We start from the raw sequence: 20,240 nt of genomic DNA, 5'->3' as shown, positions 1-20,240 counted from the left end.
TTCCCTATAGTGCACTACTTTAGACCAGAGCCCTATGGGAGTAGTGGATGAAAGTACTACACTACTCTCATAGGGAGAAACCTCTGAGTCATCCCGCTGCCCTCTCTTTCCACTGTTGAAGAAGCCTCCACTTCACCTTTTAACAGCTCGGAAGCATTGCCATCACATAAATGTATTATTAGTCATAGCATTTTTCTTTTCATTCTGATTATGATAACAATGCATAATACATGGATAGTCTAAAAAAAGAGTGGTAAAAGTGGCGATTTTGACTAAAAACAGTATGGTTTACAGGGACTTTTATTTTGAAATAATTTACTGAATATTCTGACACTGTTCCACATTTATGTCATATATGACATGGATGTTGCATAAATACAAGGGCTGACAAAACATTTATGCAGGTGTTATGAAGTCTTTCTGTCAGACGTAATTAATTATGTATATCCCCTTCATATAAAGTGTTACCTATTGTTTTAAAAGGCAATCAAATATCTCCTTTAGGGATAAAAACACAATTGTTGTATCTTATTTAAACAACAATTAATTTATGAAGGTATTGGAGTGACTTTCAAATACACGGCAGATTTGATGACAACCTGGTCAAGCAAAAGGTTTTCATGATAAATATATTCAGTTTCAAGCGAACCAGCTGTCGACTCAATCACATTGTTGTGCACGGTCGGAACTACAACAACCACTTTGTTTTAGCCTGAAATGGCCATTGGCCTATATTCCCTGTGTGGGTGACTGTACTAAATATCCTGAAAGAGCTAAGACCTGCTAAAATCATGTTACGTCAACCAACTGACCATCAGATATAGCCAGACATTCTTGGTGAAAGATAGAAACATGATGAAAGTCAAGTTGAAATCAGTTATATATATATATATATTACATATTTTTTAAATTTAACTAAGCAAGTCAGTTACGAACAAATTCTTGTTTACGACTACGGCCAACCAGGGGCAACGCTGGGCCAATTGTGCGCCACCCTATGGGACTCCCAATCACAGCCGGATGTGATACAGCCTGGATTTGAACCAGGGACTGTAGTGATGCCTCTTGCACTGCGATGCAGTGTCTTAGACTGCTGCGCCACTCGGGAGCTTTGGTCAACCCATTAATAGAATACTGGGCTCCTATTCATATAATATATACATATTTACAACTGTAACAATGATAAATGTCCATTGGGGTAGTGGGGGAAGGGTAAATGTCCGTTGGGGGAGCAGTGGGGGGAGGGGTAGGAAGTCCAGGGGGCAGGAGGGGGACAGGGGGAGTAGGTAGCTGCCTAGTGGTGGCTATTCAGCAGTCTGATGGTCTGGGGGTAGAAGCTATTGGCCAGTCTGACATGTACCATCCTCTGTAGCGCCTTGCAGTCCGCGGCCGTACCAGGCTGTGATGCGGCCCGGCAGTATGCTCTCGATGGTGCTCCCGTAGAACACTGTGAGGGCCCCCTCGGGGACAGGCCAAATTTCTTCAGCCTCCTGAGGTTGAAGAGTTGCTGTCGTACCTATACACCACAGTGTCCTTGTGGTTTGACCATTTCAGCTGCTCGGAGACGTGTACGTCAAGGAACTTCATGTTTTTTACCATTTCCACGGCGCCCCGTTGATGGGGGCGTTCTCAGCCTGGTTCCTCCTGAAATCCACAATCAGCTCCTTTGGGGTTTTTTTGACGTTGAGGGAGAGGTTGTTTATCTGGCACCACGCCGTCAGTGTGCCTACCTCCTCTCTGTAGGCCGTCTCGTCATTGTTGGTAATGCCTACCTTCACCACCTGGGGACGGCCTGTCAGGAAGTCCAGGACCCAGTTGCATAGGGAGGAGTTCAGTCCCAGGGCTGTGAGCTTTGTGGTGAGCTTAGAGGGCACTATGGTATTGAAGGCCGAGCTGTAGTCAATGAACAGTATCGTCACATATGCATTCCTTTTGTCCAGGTGGGTGATGGCAGTGTGTTGTGCTATGGCGATTGCATCGTCTCTGGAACTATCGAGCGGTAGGCAAATTGGAGAGGGTGGAGTGTGTCGAGGAGGGAGGAGGTGACTAGCCTCTCGAAGCATTTCATGATGACAGAAGTGAGTGCTAGTCATTCAGTTCAATTAGTTTCCCTTTCTTGGGCATGGGGATGATAGTGGCCTTCTTGAAGCAGGTGGGGATAATGGCCGAGCTAGAGAGATATCAAAAATATCAGAAAACACAACAACTAGCTGGTCTTCAGCTGGCAGCCATGCAAGGGATAACACACTTGAAAGACTTACATACGTCCTCCGTGGAGGCCGTAGCCTTCATTGTCCTCATGGGCGCTACTCGATAGCTCAGAGTCTTTATGCTTCAAGTGTGAGAAAAAGGTGTTTAGCTCGTCCGGTAGGGCGGCGTTGGTGTCCCCAACGTGACTGGCTTTCTTTTTTGTGATCTGTGATGTTAGAAGCCCCTGCCACATACACATCGTGTCCGACCCACCAAATTGCTCCTTCACTTTGTCCCTATACTTGTGTCTCGCCATCTTGATCGATCTGTGTAGGTCGTATTTGTACTGTTTAACCATACAATTGTCTCCAGTCACCTTGCCATGTAAATAAGCAGCATCCTCTCTCCTTCAGATTCCTGACAAGGTTGGCATCAATCCACTGTTTTTGAGTCGGGTAAGTTTTGAAAGACACCATCGGTATCACATCATCTATGCACTTTTTTATGAATCCGGTGAGTGGGTCGGCGTATTCATTCATGTTATCCCCAGACGTGGAACATATTCCATCCACGTTATCAAAACAGTCTTGGAGCATGGATTCTGATTAGTCAGACCAGCGTTGTACAGACCTGACCACCGGAACATCCCTCTTGAGCATTTGTTTGTAGGCGGGGAGGAGCAAAATGGAGTTGTGGTCAGATTTGCCAAAAGTAGGATGGGAGAGGGCTTTATACCGCTGTCGAAAAGGCGTGTAGCAGTGGACAAAAGTGGAATTTCTGCGAGTTGGACAGTTAATGTGTTGATAGTAACTTGGGAGCATGGACTTAAAATTACTTTTGTCAAAGTCCCCTGCGATGAACGCTGCCTCCAGGTACGCGGTCCCCAGTTTGTTCAGGGTCCATTGAAGATCTTTCAGAGTATTTTTGGTGTCGGCTTGGGGCAGGATGTACACTGTCGTGGCGACAGTCCCTGATAATTCTCTCGGAAGATAAAAAGGGTGACATTTAATGACCAAGTATTTCAAGTCGAGGGCAGAAGATCGCAAGTTCCTGTACATTTCCCCCATTGCACCACTTCTTATTGGTCATGAAGCAGACACCACCGTCTTTGTTCTTCACAGAGAGAGCCCGCTTCCTATCCGCTCAATGAACTGTAAAACCCGCGAGTTGTATTTAAGTCGGAGGAAAGCTACGTTTCTGAGAAACAGAGTGTGTTGCAGAACCTGATGTCCCTCTGGAAGGAGATCCTCGCTCTGAGTTCGTCTCTCTGGAAGGAGATCCTCGCTCTGAGTTCGTCCCTCTGGAAGGAGATCCTCGCTCTGAGTTCGTCTCTCTGGAAGGAGAGCCTCGCTCTGAGTTCGTCTCTCTGGAAGGAGATCATCGCTCTGAGTTCGTCTCTCTGGAAGGAGATCCTCGCTCTGAGTTCGTCCCTCTGGAAGGAGATCCTCGCTCTGAGTTCGTCTCTCTGGAAGGAGATCCTCGCTCTGAGTTCGTCCCTCTGTAAGGAGTTCCTCGCTCTGAGATAATTCACTGACTGTTGAATCACACCAGTAGGGATGAGGATGAACTATTACTGTTGTGATATGGCTCACACCTATCAGTAGGGACAAATCAGTGAAGGGTACAGAGAAAGGTAGCTTGGCCCCTGATCTGTTTGTGCTCATTGTCAGACAACTTGCAGACTTGTTTATGTGCTGCTGTGCGTTTTGTTGCTAACCTTACTTTGCTACCTGACAACTTTACGGTTTTTACTTTTTAATTACAGTTTATATTTTTAGTTTTTCCCTCACTCAACTTTTTTTTCATTCAACTTTTTCACTCCAGACGCTTTATCTGGACATGGTTCGTCAGTACCTCCAACAGCCGAAGCTAAGTAGTAACATTAACATGATGCCTTCTAATTGCAGTCGCTGTACTCATAATATACAGGAGAACGATCGCCTTACGGCGAGGATAGCTGTGCTGCAAGCCCAGCTTCAGATGCAATTGTTAGGCAAGGGTAATTTCAGTGTAGGAAAGGATGAAACAGCGTCTGTGCCACCAGTAAGTACAGATAGTAGTATAAATCCCCCCGCACGGTCCCCGCAGCCGGACAACTTTCTCATGGCTTCTGGAGGGAAATGCTGTAGGAATGCTCAACCGGTGTCGCTCAATCAGCCGACAGAAACTTTCAACCGGTTCTCCCCATTAAGCAGCGAGTCGGAGTCAGAGCCAAGCCTTCTCTGGTCTCTACTCCTCCCGTTACGGGGTCTGAGACGCCGAAGCCTCCCACCATTAGCTCTGACAAATTGAAAACCCTAGTCATTGGCGACTCCATTACCCGCAGTATTAGACTTAAAAGGAATCATCAGCGATCATACACTGTTTACCAGGGGGCAGGGCTACCAATGTTAAGGCTAATCTGAAGATGGTGCTGGCTAAAGCTAAAACTGGCGAGTGTAGAGAGTATAGGGATATCGTTATCTACGTCGGCACCAACGATGTTAGGATGAAACAGTCAGAGGTCACCAAGCGCAACATAGCTTCAGCATGTAAATCAGCTAGAAAGATGTGTTGGCATCGAGTAATTGTCTCTGGCCCCCTTCCAGTTAGGGGGAGTGATGAGCTCTACAGCAGAGTTTCACAACTCAATCGCTGGTTGAAAACTGTTTTCTGCCCCTCCCAAAAGATAGAATTTGTAGATAATTGGCCCTCTTTCTGGGACTCACCCACAAACAGGACCAAGCCTGGCCTGCTGAGGAGTGACGGACTCCATCCTAGCTGGAGGGGTGCTCTCATCTTATCTACCAACATAGACAGGGCTCTACCTCCTCTAGCTCCACAATGAAATAGGGTGCAGGCTAGGCAGCAGGCTGTTAGCCTGCCTGCCAGCTTAGTGGAGTCTGCCACTAGCACAGTCAGTGTAGTCAGCTCAGCTATCCCCATTGAGACCGTGTCTATGCCTCGACCTAGGTTGGGAAAAACTAAACATGCCGATATTTGCCTTAGCAATCTCACTAGAATAAAGACCTCCTCCATTCCTGCCATTATTGAAAGAGATCGTGATACCTCACATCTCAAAATAGGGATACTTAATGTTAGATCCCTCACTTCCAAGGCAGTTATAGTCAATGAACTAATCACGGATCATAATCTTGATGTGATTGGCCTGACTGAAACATGGCTTAAGCCTGATGAATTTACTGTGTTAAATGAGGCCTCACCTCCTGGTTACATTAGTGACCATATCCCCCGCGCATCCCGCAAAAGCAAATCTTTTGAGCTTCTAGTCATGAAATCTATGCAGCCTACTCAATCACTTTTTATAGCTACTGTTTACAGGCAATATACAGCGTTCCTCACTGAGTTCCCTGAATTCCTATCGGACCTTGTAGTCATAGCAGATAATATTCTAATTTTTGGTGACTTTAATATTCACATGGAAAAGTCCACAGACCCACTCCAAAAGGCTTTCGGAGCCATCATCGACTCGGTGGGTTTTGACCAACATGTCTCCGGACCTACTCACTGCCACAGTCATACTCTGGACCTAGTTTTGTCCCGTGGAATAAATGTTGTGGATTTTAATGTTTTTCCTCATAATCCTGGACTATTGGACCACCATTTTATTACGTTTGCAATCGCAACAAATAATCTGCTCAGACCCCAACAAAGGAGCATCAAAAGTCGTGCTAAAAATTCTCAGACAACCCAAAGATTCCTTGATGCCCTTCCAGACTCCCTCTGCCTACCCAAGGACGTCAGAGGACAAAAATCAGTTAACCACCTAACTGAGGAACTCAATTTAACCTTGAGCAATACCCTAGATGCAGTTGCACCCCTAAAAACTAAAAACATTTGTCATAAGAAACTAGCTCCCTGGTATACAGAAAATACCCGAGCTCTGAAGCAAGCTTCCAGAAAATTGGAACGGAAATGGCGCCACACCAAACTGGAAGTCTTCCGACTAGCTTGGAAAGACAGTACCGTGCAGTATCAAAGAGCCCTCACTGCTGCTCGATCATCCTATTTTTCCAACTTAATTGAGGAAAATAAGAACAATCCGAAATGTATTTTTGATACTGTCGCAAAGCTAACTAAAAAGCAGCATTCCCCAAGAGAGCATGGCTTTCACTTCAGCAGTAATACATTCATGAACTTCTTTGAGGAAAAGATCATGATCTTTAGAAAGCAAATTACGGACTCCTCTTTAAATCTGCGTATTCCTCCAGGGCTTAGCTGTCCTGGATCATCCTTGACAGGATGAAAATATTCATGGCCTCTAAACCTTCAACCTGCATACTGGACCCTATTCCAACTAAACTACTGAAAGAGCTACTTCCTGTGCTTGGCCCTCCTATGTTGAACATAATAAACGGCTCTCTATCCATTGGATGTGTACCAAACTCACTAAAAGTGGCAGTAATAAAGCCTCTCTTGAAAAAGCCAAACCTTGACCCAGAAAATATAAAAAACTATCGGCCTATATCGAATCTCCCATTCCTCTCAAAAATATTAGAAAAGGCTGTTGTGCAGCAACTCACTGCCTTCCTGAAGATAAACAATGTATACGAAATGCTTCAGTCTGGTTTTAGACCCCATCATAGCACTGAGACTGCACTTGTGAAGGTGGTAAATGACCTTTTAATGGCGTCAGACCGAGGCTCTGCATCTGTCCTCGTGTTCCTAGACCTTAGTGCTGCTTTTGATACCATCGATCACCACATTCTTTTGGAGAGATTGGAAACCCAAATTGGTCTACACGGACAAGTTCTGGCCTGGTTTAGATCTTATTTGTCGGAAAGATATCAGTTTGTCTCTGTGAATGGTTTGTCCTCTGACAAATCAACTGTAAATGTTGGTGTTCCTCAAGGTTCTGTTTTAGGACCACTGTTGTTTTCACTATATATTTTACCTCTTGGGGATGTCATTCGAAAACATAATGTTAACTTTCACTGCTATGCGGATGACACACAACTGTACATTTCAATGAAACATGGTGAAGCCCCAAAATTGCCCTCGCTGGAAGCCTGTGTTTCAGACATAAGGAAGTGGATGGCTGCAAACTTTCTACTTTTAAACTCGGACCAAACAGAGATGCTTGTTCTAGGTCCCAAGAAACAAAGAGATCTTCTGTTGAATCTGACAATTAATCTCGATGGTTGTACAGTCGTCTCAAATACAGCTGTGAAGGACCTCGGCATTACTCTGGACCCTGATCTCTCTTTTGACGAACATATCAAGACTGTTTCAAAGACAGCTTTTTTCCATTTACGTAACATTGCAAAAATCTGACATTTTCTGTCCAAAAATGATGCAGAAAAATTAATCCATGCTTTAATTACTTCTAGGTTAGACTACTGCAATGCTCTACTTTCCGGCTAACCGGATAAAGCACTAAATAAACTTCAGTTAGTGCTAAATACGGCTGCTAGAATCCTGACTAGAACCAAAAAATGTGATCATATTACTCCAGTGCTAGTCTCCCTACACTGGCTTCCTGTTAAGGCAAGGGCTGATTTCAAGGTTTCACTGCTAACCTACAAAGCATTACATGGGCTTGCTCCTACCTATCTTTCCGATTTGGTCCTGCCGTACATACCTACACGTATGCTACGGTCACAAGACGCAGGCCTCCTAATTGTCCCTAGAATTTCTAAGCAAAATGCTGGAGGCAGGGCTTTCTCCTATAGAGCTCCATTTTTATGGAATGGTCTGCCTACCCATGTGAGAGACGCAAACTCGGTCTCAACCTTTAAGTCTTTATTGAAGACTCATCTCTTCAGTAGGTCCTATGATTGAGTGTAGTCTGGCCCAAGAGTGTGAAGGTGAACGGAAAGGCACTGGAGCAACGAACCGCCCTTGCTGTCTCTGCCTGGCCGGTTCCCCTCTCTCCACTGGGATTCTCTGCTTCTAACCCTATTACAGGGGCTGAGTCACTGGCTTACTGGTACTCTTCCATGCCGTCCCTAGAAGGGGTGCGTCACTTGAGTGGGTTGAGTCACTAACGTGGTCTTCCTGTCTGGGTTGGCGTGGGGGAGATCTTTGTGGGCTAAACTCTGCCTTTTCTCAGGATGGTAAGTTGGTGGTTGAAGATATCCCTCCAGTGGTGTGGGGGCTGTGCTTTGGCAAAGTGGGTGGGGTTATATCCTGCCTGTTTGGCCCTGTCTGGGGGTATCATCGGAAGGGGCCACAGTGTCTCCTGACCCCTCCCGTCTCAGCCTCCAGTATTTATGCTGCAGTAGTTTATGTGTCGGGGGCTAGGGTCAGTCTGTTATATCTGGAGTATTTCTCCTGTCTTATTTGGTGTCCTGTGTGAATTTAAGTATGCTCTCTCTAATTCTCTCTTTCTCTCTTTCTCTCTCTCTTTCTTTCTTTCTTTCTTTCTTTCTTTCTTTCTTTCTTTCTTTCTTTCTTTCTTTCTCTCTCTCGGAGGACCTGAGCCCTAGGACCATGCCCCAGGACTACCTGGCATGATGACATCTTGTTGTCCCCAGTCCACCTGGCCGTGCTGCTGCTCCAGTTTCAACTGTTCTGCCTGCGGCTATGGAACCCTGACCTGTTCACTGTGATTACTATTATTTGACCATGCTGGTCATTTATGAACATTTGAACATCTTGGCCATGTTCTGTTATAATCTCCACCCAGCACAGCCAGAAGAGGACTGGCTACCCCTCAAAGCGTGGTTCCTCTCTAGGTTTCTTCCTAGGTTTTGTAGGGAGTTTTTCCTAGCCACCGTGATTCTACACCTGCATTGCTTGCTGTTTGGGGTTTTAGGCTGGGTTTCTGTACAGCACTTTGATTTATCAGCTGATGTAAGAAGGGCTATATAAATACATTTGATTTTGATTTGATTTGACAATGAGTGACAAGGAGTTGGCGCACAAACAGGCTGGCATAGAGGCTAACAAAAATTATTTTTCTGATTGGAATTTATGGTGCATTCCAATTCGCTAACCTAATCCCCACCTTATGCACCTGTTGATAGGCTAGACATTTTGCTGACACCTGTTCAAAACTATCTGATCTGATCTTCTAGAGAAAATAAAAGCATGAGAATCAGAAAGCACCACCTGTCTGGGTCGGACTGGCTTTCAGGGTACCCAGTCAGCTGACAAGGGAGAGAGGAAATAAGGCTAGAGTGGGCTTACTGGATCCCTCTGTTCCCCCACTGTCCGTTACTATGGTCTATCCTAATGCCTCAGCAAACATGCGTTCTACACTAGGGCCCAATAAGCCTTGCAGGTCAGTTAACAATACGCCTTGCAGTTCAGCTAACAATACGCCTTGCAGGTCAGCTAACAATACGCCTTGCAGGTCAGCTAACAATACGCCTTGCAGGTCAGCTAACAATACGCCTTGCAGGTCAGCTAACAATACACCTTGCAGTTCAGTTACAATACGCCTTGCAGGTCAGCTAACAATACGCCTTGCAGGTCAGCTAACAATATGCCTTGCAGGTCAGCTAACAATACGCCTTGCAGGTCAGCTAACAATACGCCTTGCAGGTCAGCTAACAATACGCCTTGCAGTTCAGCTAACAATACGCCTTGCAGGTCAGCTAACAATACGCCTTGCAGTTCAGCTAACAATACGACTTGCAGTTCAGCTAACAATATGACTTGCAGTTCAGCTAACAATACGCCTTGCAGGTCAACTAACAATACGCCTTGCAGGTCAGCTAACAATACGCCTTGCAGGTCAGCTAACAATACGCCTTGCAGTTCAGCTAACAATACGCCTTGCAGGTCAGCTAACAATACGCCTTGCAGGTCAGCTAACAATACGCCTTGCAGGTCAGCTAACAATACGCTTTGCAGTTCAGCTAACAATACGCCTTGCAGTTCAGCTAACAATACGCCTTGCAGTTCAGCTAACAATACGCCTTGCAGGTCAGCTAACAATACGCCTTGCAGTTCAGCTAACAATACGCCTTGCAGTTCAGCTAACAATACGCCTTGCAGGTCAGCTAACAATACGCCTTGCAGGTCAGCTAACAATACGCCTTGCAGGTCAGCTAACAATACGCCTTGCAGTTCAGCTAACAATACGCCTTGCAGGTCAGCTAACAATACGCCTTGCAGTTCAGCTAACAATACGCCTTGCAGTTCAGCTAACAATACGCCTTGCAGTTCAGCTAACAATACGCCTTGCAGGTCAGCTAACAATACGCCTTGCAGTTCAGCTAACAATACGCCTTGCAGTTCAGCTAACAATACGCCTTGCGGTTCAGTTACAATACGCCTTGCGGTTCAGCTAACAATACGCCTTGCGGTTCAGCAAACAATACGCCTTGCAGGTCAGCTAACAATACGCCTTGCAGTTCAGCTAACAATACGCCTTGCGGTTCAGCTAACAATACGCCTTGCGGTTCAGCTAACAATACGCCTTGCGGTTCAGCTAACAATACGCCTTGCAGGTCAGCTAACAATACGCCTTGCGGTTCAGCTAACAATACGCCTTGCAGGTCAGCTAACAATATGACTTGCAGGTCAGCTAGCAATACGCCTTGCAGTTCAGCAAACAATACGCCTTGCAGTTCAGCTAACAATATGCCTTGCAGGTCAGCTAACAATACGCCTTGCAGTTCAGCTAACAATACGCCTTGCAGTTCAGCTAACAATATGACTTGCAGGTCAGCTAACAATACGCCTTGCAGTTCAGCAAACAATACGCCTTGCGGTTCAGCAAACAATACGCCTTGCAGTTCAGCAAACAATACGCCTTGCAGTTCAGCTAACAATACGCCTTGCAGTTCAGCTAACAATACGCCTTGCGGTTCAGCAAACAATACGCCTTGCAGTTCAGCAAACAATACGCCTTGCAGTTCAGCAAACAATACGCCTTGCAGTTCAGCTAACAATACGCCTTGCGGTTCAGTTACAATACGCCTTGCGGTTCAGCTAACAATATGACTTGCAGGTCAGCTAACAATACGCCTTGCAGTTCAGCAAACAATACGCCTTGCGGTTCAGCTAACAATACGCCTTGCAGGTCAGCTAACAATACGACTTGCAGTTCAGCTAACAATACGCCTTGCGGTTCAGCTAACAATATGCCTTGCAGTTCAGCTCTGCAGCGGTCTAAGGCACTGCATCTCAGTGCAAGAGGCGTCACTACAGTCCCGGGTTTGAATCCAGGCTGTATCACATCTGGTCATGATTGGGAGTCCCACAGGGCGGCACACAATTAACCCAGCGTCGTCCGGGGTTTGGCCGGGGTAGGCCGTCATTGTAAATACGAATTTGTTCTTAACTGACTAGTTAAGTAAAGGCAAAATAAAAATCAACATTCTCTTAATAATGAGACACCAGTTGCAGAGCATTGTGGGTAGTGTAGTACAGCATGCTATTTCAAAATACAAATACACTGAGTATACCAAACATTAGGAACACCTTCCTAATAACTATCCCTGGGCGCCGAAGATGTGGATGTCGATTAAGGCAGAAGACAACTTTCAGTTAAAGCTATTCAGTTGTACAAATGACTAGGTATCCCCCTTTCCCTAATATTGAATTGCACCCCCCCCTCCCCCTTTGCCCTCAGAATAACCTCAAATCATCAGGGCACTACAAGGTGTCGAAATGTTCCACAGAGATGCTGGCCCATGTTGACTCCAATGCTTCCCACAGCTGTGTCAAGTTGACTGGATGTCCATTGGGGTGGTGGACCATTCTTGATAGACACAGGAAACTGTTGAGCGTGAAAAACCCAGCAGCGTTGCAGTTCTTGACACAAACCGGTGCTCCTGGCACCTACTACCATACCCCGTTCAAAGGCACTTACATATTTTGTCTTCCCTTCATCTACACTGATTGAATTTAACAAGTGACATCAATAAGGGATCATGACTTTCACATGGATTCACCTGGTCAGTCTGTGTCATGGAAAGAGCAGGTGTTCCTAATATTTTGTGCACTTAGTGTATATGAGTTTGGCTAATGTCATTTGTGAACACTAAGAATCTTGAGAAGATCCAGCTAGCAGTCAAAGTCACTTGGCAAAGGCACATAATTAGCCATTAATCCTGTGTACTTAATTGACCGCCATCCATTGTGCCATTGTGTGAGCAATTCATATCTTGTCACCCAACACATAACAGTTAGTCAGTGATTACTGCCAATGCAGCTGTTGGGAGAGAGGCTACAGCTGTACCAAGAACAGACGACTCCTAGAAAACCGAGACATGCCTTCCTTATGACACGTGGATCAGTTTGGCGTTTTCCCCACTAATCGTTAAGGTTAGGATTGGAGGAGGGGAAGCTGATCCTAGATCTGTACCTGTGAACCATTAAAGAACAAATGTGTTTCTTGCAACATCAGGTGAATGTTTTATACAAACATTCTATAATCATCCGCACACGACTGGGCAGTTTTTGTGTTATGAGAACATAACAAATATTCTTGGAACTTTGCACTCATTTTAACCAGGGGCATTATGGTATTATATCACGGTATATTATGGTATGATATTATGGGATATTATGGGATATTATGGGATAATATTATGGTATTATATCACGGTACATTATGGTATGATATTATGGTATATTATGGGATAATATTATGGTATATTGTGGTATGATACTATGGTATATTATGGTATGATATTATGGACTATTATGGTATGATATTATGGTATGATATTATGGACTATTATGGTATGGTATGATATTATGGTATGATATCATGGTATGATATTACGGTATGATATTATGGAATATTATGGTATGATATTATGGTATGACATTATGGTATGAGTGAAAAAAAAATCCGGCTGAGTGTTGGAGTGTTCCCCTGGCTATCTATACATGATGTCTGAGTGTTGGAGTGTTCCCCTGGCTATCTATACATGATGTCTGAGTGTTGTAGTGTTCCCCTGGCTATCTATACATGATGTCTGAGTGTTGGAGTGTTCCCCTGGCTATCTATACATGATGTCTGAGTGTTGGAGTGTTCCCCTGGCTATCTGTAAATGATGTCTGAGTGTTGGAGTGTTCCCCTGGCTATCTATAAATGATAGCTGAGTGTTGGAGTGTTCCCCTGGCTATCTATAAATGATGGCTGAGTGTTGGAGTGTTCCCCTGGCTATCTATAAATGATAGCTGAGTGTTGGAGTGTTCCCCTGGCTATCTATAAATGATGGCTGAGTGTTGGAGTGTTCCCCTGGCTATCTATAAATGATGTCTGAGTGTTGGAGTGTTCCCCTGGCTATCTATACATGATGGCTGAGTGTTGGAGTGTTCCCCTGGCTATCTATAAATGATGGCTGAGTGTTGGAGTGTTCCCATGGCTATCTATAAATGATGGCTGAGTGTTGGAGTGTTCCCCTGGCTATCTATAAATGATGTTGGAGTGTTCCCCTGGCTATCTATAAATGATGGCTGAGTGTTGGAGTGTTCCCCTGGCTATCTATAAATGATGTTGGAGTGTTCCCCTGGCTATCTATAAATGATGGCTGAGTGTTGGAGTGTTCCCCTGGCTATCTATAAATGATGTTGGAGTGTTCCCCTGGCTATCTATAAATGATGGCTGAGTGTTGGAGTGTTCCCCTGGCTATCTATAAATGATGGCTGAGTGTTGGAGTGTTCCCCTGGCTATCTATAAATGATGTCTGAGTGTTGGAGTGTTCCCCTGGCTATCTATAAATGATGTCTGAGTGTTGGAGTGTTCCCCTGGCTATCTGTAAATGATGTCTGAGTGTTGGAGTGTTCCCCTGGCTATCTATAAATGATGTCTGAGTGTTGGAGTGTTCCCCTGGCTATCTGTAAATGATGTCTGAGTGTTGGAGTGTTCCCCTGGCTATCTATACATGATGTCTGAGTGTTGGAGTGTTCCCCTGGCTATCTATAAATGATGTTGGAGTGTTCCCCTGGCTATCTATAAATGATGGCTGAGTGTTGGAGTGTTCCCCTGGCTATCTATAAATGATGTTGGAGTGTTCCCCTGGCTATCTATAAATGATGGCTGAGTGTTGGAGTGTTCCCCTGGCTATCTATAAATGATGTTGGAGTGTTCCCCTGGCTATCTATAAATGATGGCTGAGTGTTGGAGTGTTCCCCTGGCTATCTATAAATGATGGCTGAGTGTTGGAGTGTTCCCCTGGCTATCTATAAATGATGTCTGAGTGTTGGAGTGTTCCCCTGGCTATCTATAAATGATGTCTGAGTGTTGTAGTGTTCCCCTGGCTATCTGTAAATGATGTCTGAGTGTTGGAGTGTTCCCCTGGCTATCTATAAATGATGTCTGAGTGTTGGAGTGTTCCCCTGGCTATCTGTAAATGATGTCTGAGTGTTGGAGTGTTCCCCTGGCTATCTATAAATGATGTCTGAGTGTTGGAGTGTTCCCCTGGCTATCTGTAAATGATGTCTGAGTGTTGGAGTGTTCCCCTGGCTATCTATAAATGATGTCTGAGTGTTGGAGTGTTCCCCTGGCTATCTATAAATGATGTCTGAGTGTTGGAGTGTTCCCCTGGCTATCTATAAATGATGTCTGAGTGTTGGAGTGTTCCCCTGGCTATCTGTAAATGATGTCTGAGTGTTGGAGTGTTCCCCTGGCTATCTGTAAATGATGTCTGAGTGTTGGAGTGTTCCCCTGGCTATCTATAAATGATGTCTGAGTGTTGGAGTGTTCCCCTGGCTATCTGTAAATGATGTCTGAGTGTTGGAGTGTTCCCCTGGCTATCTATACATGATGGCTGAGTGTTGGAGTGTTCCCCTGGTTATCTATAAATGATGTTGGAGTGTTCCCCTGGCTATCTATAAATGATGGCTGAGTGTTGGAGTGTTCCCCTGGCTATCTATAAATGATGGCTGAGTGTTGGAGTGTTCCCCTGGCTATCTATAAATGATGTTGGAGTGTTCCCCTGGCTATCTATAAATGATGGCTGAGTGTTCCCCTGGCTATCTATAAATGATGGCTGAGTGTTGGAGTGTTCCCCTGGCTATCTATAAATGATGTTGGAGTGTTCCCCTGGCTATCTATAAATGATGGCTGAGTGTTGGAGTGTTCCCCTGGCTATCTGTAAATGATGTCTGAGTGTTGGAGTGTTCCCCTGGCTATCTGTAAATGATGGCTGAGTGTTGGAGTGTTCCCCTGGCTATCTGTAAATGATGGCTGAGTGTTGGAGTGTTCCCCTGGCTATCTATAAATGATGTCTGAGTGTTGGAGTGTTCCCCTGGCTATCTATAAATGATGGCTGAGTGTTGGAGTGTTCCCCTGGCTATCTGTAAATGATGTCTGAGTGTTGGAGTGTTCCCCTGGCTATCTGTAAATGATGGCTGAGTGTTGGAGTGTTCCCCTGGCTATCTGTAAATGATGTCTGAGTGTTGGAGTGTTCCCCTGGCTATCTGTAAATGATGGCTGAGTGTTGGAGTGTTCCCCTGGCTATCTGTAAATGATGTCTGAGTGTTGGAGTGTTCCCCTGGCTATCTGTAAATGATGGCTGAGTGTTGGAGTGTTCCCCTGGCTATCTGTAAATGATGGCTGAGTGTTGGAGTGTTCCCCTGGCTATCTGTAATAAAAATGTAAAATAAATGGTGCCGTCTGGTTTGCTTAATATAAGAAATTTGAAATGATTTATACTTTTACTTTTGATACTTAAGTATATTTAAAACCAAACACTTTTATTAGACTTTTACTCAAGTAGTATTTTGCAACCTAATCAGTTTTAATCAGCTGAGAGCACAGACACAGACTTAAACCCCATTCCTTGACTCCTCTTGATGAACGGGACTGTAGACAGACACAGACTTAACCCCCATTCCTTGACTCCTCTTGATGAACGGGACTGAAGATAGGCAGAGGTCCAGGTTCAGCCATTCAACACCTGTCTGCCTGTTCAAAGTATCTAGTTGAGACCAACCTGGGACCCTAAATCAGCCTGTCAATCTGTCCCTTTATTTAGTGGGTTAGTTTGTTTTAGTTAGGATCTTGTGCCACATGTGGCTTTTTTAACACTATTTGACTCTATTTACTAGACACACTCTACTACAAACTAGTGCTCCATCACACACACACACACACACACACACACACACACACACACACACACACACACACACACACACACACACATACACATACACATACACATAGCCCTAATGTATTTCCCAGAGACACACCACCAGAGAGGTGGTATAAATAACCCTGGGATGTGAGGAGCTGGCCCACTGCTGAGTCAATGACAGACCCTGTGAATCATCCTCCACCGTGGATACACCTTTCTCCATGACATCCAGCCTAGGTACAGATCTAGGATCAGGTTCCCCTCCACCAATACATTAGTGGGGGAAATGCAAAACTAACCCTAGATTAGTGTGTGGGGGCAACTTCACCCTACAGCACGCCCACCACAGCACCAGTAAGGTCTGAGGGGTTACTGCCAAAACGGTTAGACCAGAACTAAAAGGTGGGAAAAAGAAGAGCCAAAGTCCAGAAGAGGTAAAAGGTGGGTCAAATCATGTGGTAATGACATGTCTGGTAACATTTCACCCTTATTCATATAAACATTCATGACCGGGAGGGAAATGGTCATTCCCATGTGCAAACAGGTGCAGGCTAAAAAGTGAGTTTTTAACCCTGTGCTGCAGTGCAGGTTTCTGCTTGTGTAACATTATCACTAGAAGACACTAAAAGGGTTCTCCTATGGGGACATCCCTAGAACCCTTTCCGTAGAAGTGAGAATTGCCAGGCGACACCTCTCCTCCACCCCCCCCCCCAAAAAAAAGAACAAAAAAAAATGAAGTGAGTGACCAAGAGTTTCCATAGGCTTGGGCTCTTACCTCTCTCACACTGGGGCCCAGTGAACCCGTAGACACAAGCGCACCGGTTGGGTCCAATGCAGCGCCCGCCGTTTTGGCACTTACTTTCACAGACGGCTGAAACAGAGACAAACACACACAAACAGTTTCAGTTAGTCACACACACACATATGTATGCGCACACACACACACAACTGCACATCTAGCACTTAATATCGCAGACGGCTGAAACAGACAGACACACACACGCCCAACTGCACATCTGAGGGCCTTATTTTTCCATGGTCTTTGTCAAGCCATGATTACAGAAGTGGGTCAAATTCCCCTAGTTTCCAATTGTCTCTCTATTTTCCCTTTGAAACAGATGCCAGGTTATTTATGTTGGCACTTTGAGCAATGGGGTTTTGGGGGAGGTGTGTCTTCCTAATTGTCTATTGCCAGTGAAGGCTAATCAGCGTAGAGGCTAGAATCCTCATTAGATTCAATGGAATTTCCAAAAATATCCAAATCTCGGTTAGCCAGAAGACTTAAGCAAGAAGACTTGAGCCAGCCAAGGTGTAGGGAGAGGACTTCAAGCTGTCAAACTGCTTGCGACATACTTCCTCTGCTTCCTTCGTTTACGCCACGACTGTGTGAGTTGTTTTAACAGAAACCAGGCAACGACACCCCCCCCCCCTCCCTCCACCACCCATCTACCCAAACTCACTGTGTGCGGTGCCAAGGGGGCCTCCGCTTTGAAGACGAAAGTCAAACATTAGCCCGCACATTCTGAGAGTTTTCTCCCCCCACCACCTCAAGACTTTCTAACAGTCTCCCAGCAGAGCTAGGCTAGGTCAACATGCAACCCTCTACCAAGTCCTATCTACTACTATCTACCTCTATCCCTCTATACCTTACCTCTATCTACCTCTATCTACCTCTCTACCTCTAACAACCTCTAACAACCTCTCTCTACCTCTCTCTACCTCTATCTACCTCTATCTACCTCTACATATCTCTATATATCTCGATCCCTCTATACCTTACCTCTATCTACCTCTCTCTACCTCTATCCCTCTATCTACCTCTATACCTTACCTCTATCTACCTCTCTCTACCTCTATACCTTACCTCTATATACCTCTCTCTACCTCTATCCATCTCTCTACCTCTATCTACCTCTCTACCTCTCTCTATCTACCTCTATCTACCTCTAACAACCTCTAACAACCTCTCTCTACCTCTCTCTACCTCTCTCTACCTCTATCTACCTCTATCTACCTCTATCTACCTCTACATATCTCTATATATCTCGATCCCTCTATACCTTACCTCTATCTACCTCTCTCTACCTCTATCCCTCTATCTACCTCTATACCTTACCTCTATCTACCTCTCTCTACCTCTATACCTTACCTCTATATACCTCTCTCTACCTCTATCCATCTCTCTACCTCTATCTACCTCTATCTACCTCTATCTACCTCTCTACCTCTATATATCTCTATCCCTCTATACCTTACCTCTATCTACCTCTATCCCTCTCTCTATCTACCTCTATCTACCTCTATCCCTCTCTCTACCTCTATTTACCTGTATCCTTCTATACCTTACCTCTCTCTACCTCTATACCTTACCTCTCTCTACCTCTATCCCTCTATCTACCTCTATCCCTCTATCTACCTCTATCCCTCTATCTACCTCTATCCCTCTATCCCATACCTCTCTCTTTCTATCCACCTCTATCCTTACCTCTCTCTTTCTATCTACCTCAATCTCTTACATCTCTCTTTCTACCTACCTCTCTCTTTCTACCTACCTCTATCCCTCCATCCCTCTACCCTTACCTCTCTCTTTCTACCTACCTCCATCCCTCTATCCCTTACCTCTCTCTTTCTACCTACCTCTATCCCTCTATCCCTTACCTCTCTCTTTCTACCTACCTCCATCCCTCTATCCTTACCTCTCTCTTTCACCTACCTCTATCCCTCTATCCGTACCTCTCTCTTTCTATCTCCCTCTATCCCTTACCTCTCTCTTTCTATCTCCCTCTATCCCTTACCTCTCTCTTTCTACCTACCTCTATCCCTCTATCCCTTACCTCTCTCTTTCTATCTACCTCTATCCCTTACCTCTCTCTTTCTATCTCCCTCTATCCTTACCTCTCTCTTTCTATCTCCCTCAATCCCTTACCTCTCTCTTTCTATCTCCCTCTATCCTTACCTCTCCTTTCTATCTACCTCTATCCCTTACCTCTCTTTTCTATCTCCCTCTATCCCTTACCTCTCTCTTTCTACCTACCTCTATCCTTACCTCTCTCTTTCTATCTACCTCTATCCCTTACCTCTCTCTTTCTACTACCTCTATCCCTCACCTCTCTCTTTCTATCTACCTTATCCCTCTATCCCTTACCTCTCTTTCTACCTACCTCCATCCCTCTATCCTTACCTCTCTCTTTCACCTACCTCTATCCCTCTATCCTTACCTCTCTCTTTCTATCTACCTCTATCCCTTACCTCTCTCTTTCTATCTCCCTCTATCCTTACTCTCTCTTTCTATCTACCTCTATCCCTACCTCTCTCTTCTTACTACATCTATCCCTCTATCCTTACCTCTCTCTTTCTATCTCCCTCTATCCTTACCTCTCTCTTTCTACCTACCTCTATCCCTCTACTTACCTCTCTCTTTCTATCCCCTCTATCCTTACCTCTCTCTTTCTTACCTACCTCTATCCCTCTATCCTTACCTCTCTCTTTCTATCTCCCTCTATCCTACCTCTCTCTTTCTACCTACCTCTATCCTCTATCCTTACCTCTCTCTTTCTATCTACCTCTATCCCTTACCTCTCTCTTTCTTTCTCCCTCTATCCTTACCTCTCTCTTTCTATCTACCTCTATCCCTTACCTCTCTCTTTCTATCTCCCTCTATCCCTTACCTCTCTCTTTCTACTACCTCTACCTTACCCTCTATCCCTTACCTCTCTCTTTCTACCTACCTCTATCCCTCTATCCCTTACCTCTCTCTTTCTATCTACCTCTATCCTTACCTCTCTCTTTCTATCTACCTCTATCCTTCCTCTCTCTTCTATCTACCTCTATCCCTCTATCCTTACCTCTCTCTTTCTACATACCTCTATCCCTCTATCCCTACCTCTCTCTTTCTACCTACCTCTATCCCTCTATCCCTTACCTCTCTCAGAAAAAAAAAGTCTCAATTTGGATGTCCAATTATTCTCTAGTCGTCTCTCTCATCAGTCATTACTAGATAAAAATTGTTTGTGCTTTATTTGATCGCGCGCGTAATGAAGCTCGACGCCACGGGCAGTGGCG

The 20,240-nt window shown here is 45.0% G+C and overlaps 1 protein-coding gene across 1 annotated transcript in view; it reads right to left on the bottom strand.

Moving 5' to 3' along the window:
• The window catches only part of LOC120026153 (fibrillin-2-like), a gene marked incomplete at its 5' end in the record, with an annotated part of 236,899 nt that extends 219,834 nt beyond the window's left edge, over positions 1 to 17,065 (bottom strand). Inside the window, one exon of the mRNA XM_038970976.1 lies at positions 16,954 to 17,065. Coding sequence (XP_038826904.1) covers positions 16,954 to 17,065 — 112 coding nt within the window. The remainder of the gene's footprint in view (positions 1 to 16,953) is intronic.
• Positions 17,066 to 20,240: the final 3,175 nt, after the last annotated feature.

Source organism: Salvelinus namaycush, chromosome 31 (genome assembly GCF_016432855.1).
Source record: "Salvelinus namaycush isolate Seneca chromosome 31, SaNama_1.0, whole genome shotgun sequence".
Lineage (NCBI taxonomy): Eukaryota > Metazoa > Chordata > Actinopteri > Salmoniformes > Salmonidae > Salvelinus > Salvelinus namaycush.
The sequence above is the reverse complement of the archived record's forward strand: the minus strand, read 5'-3'. Positions and strand labels throughout refer to the sequence as shown.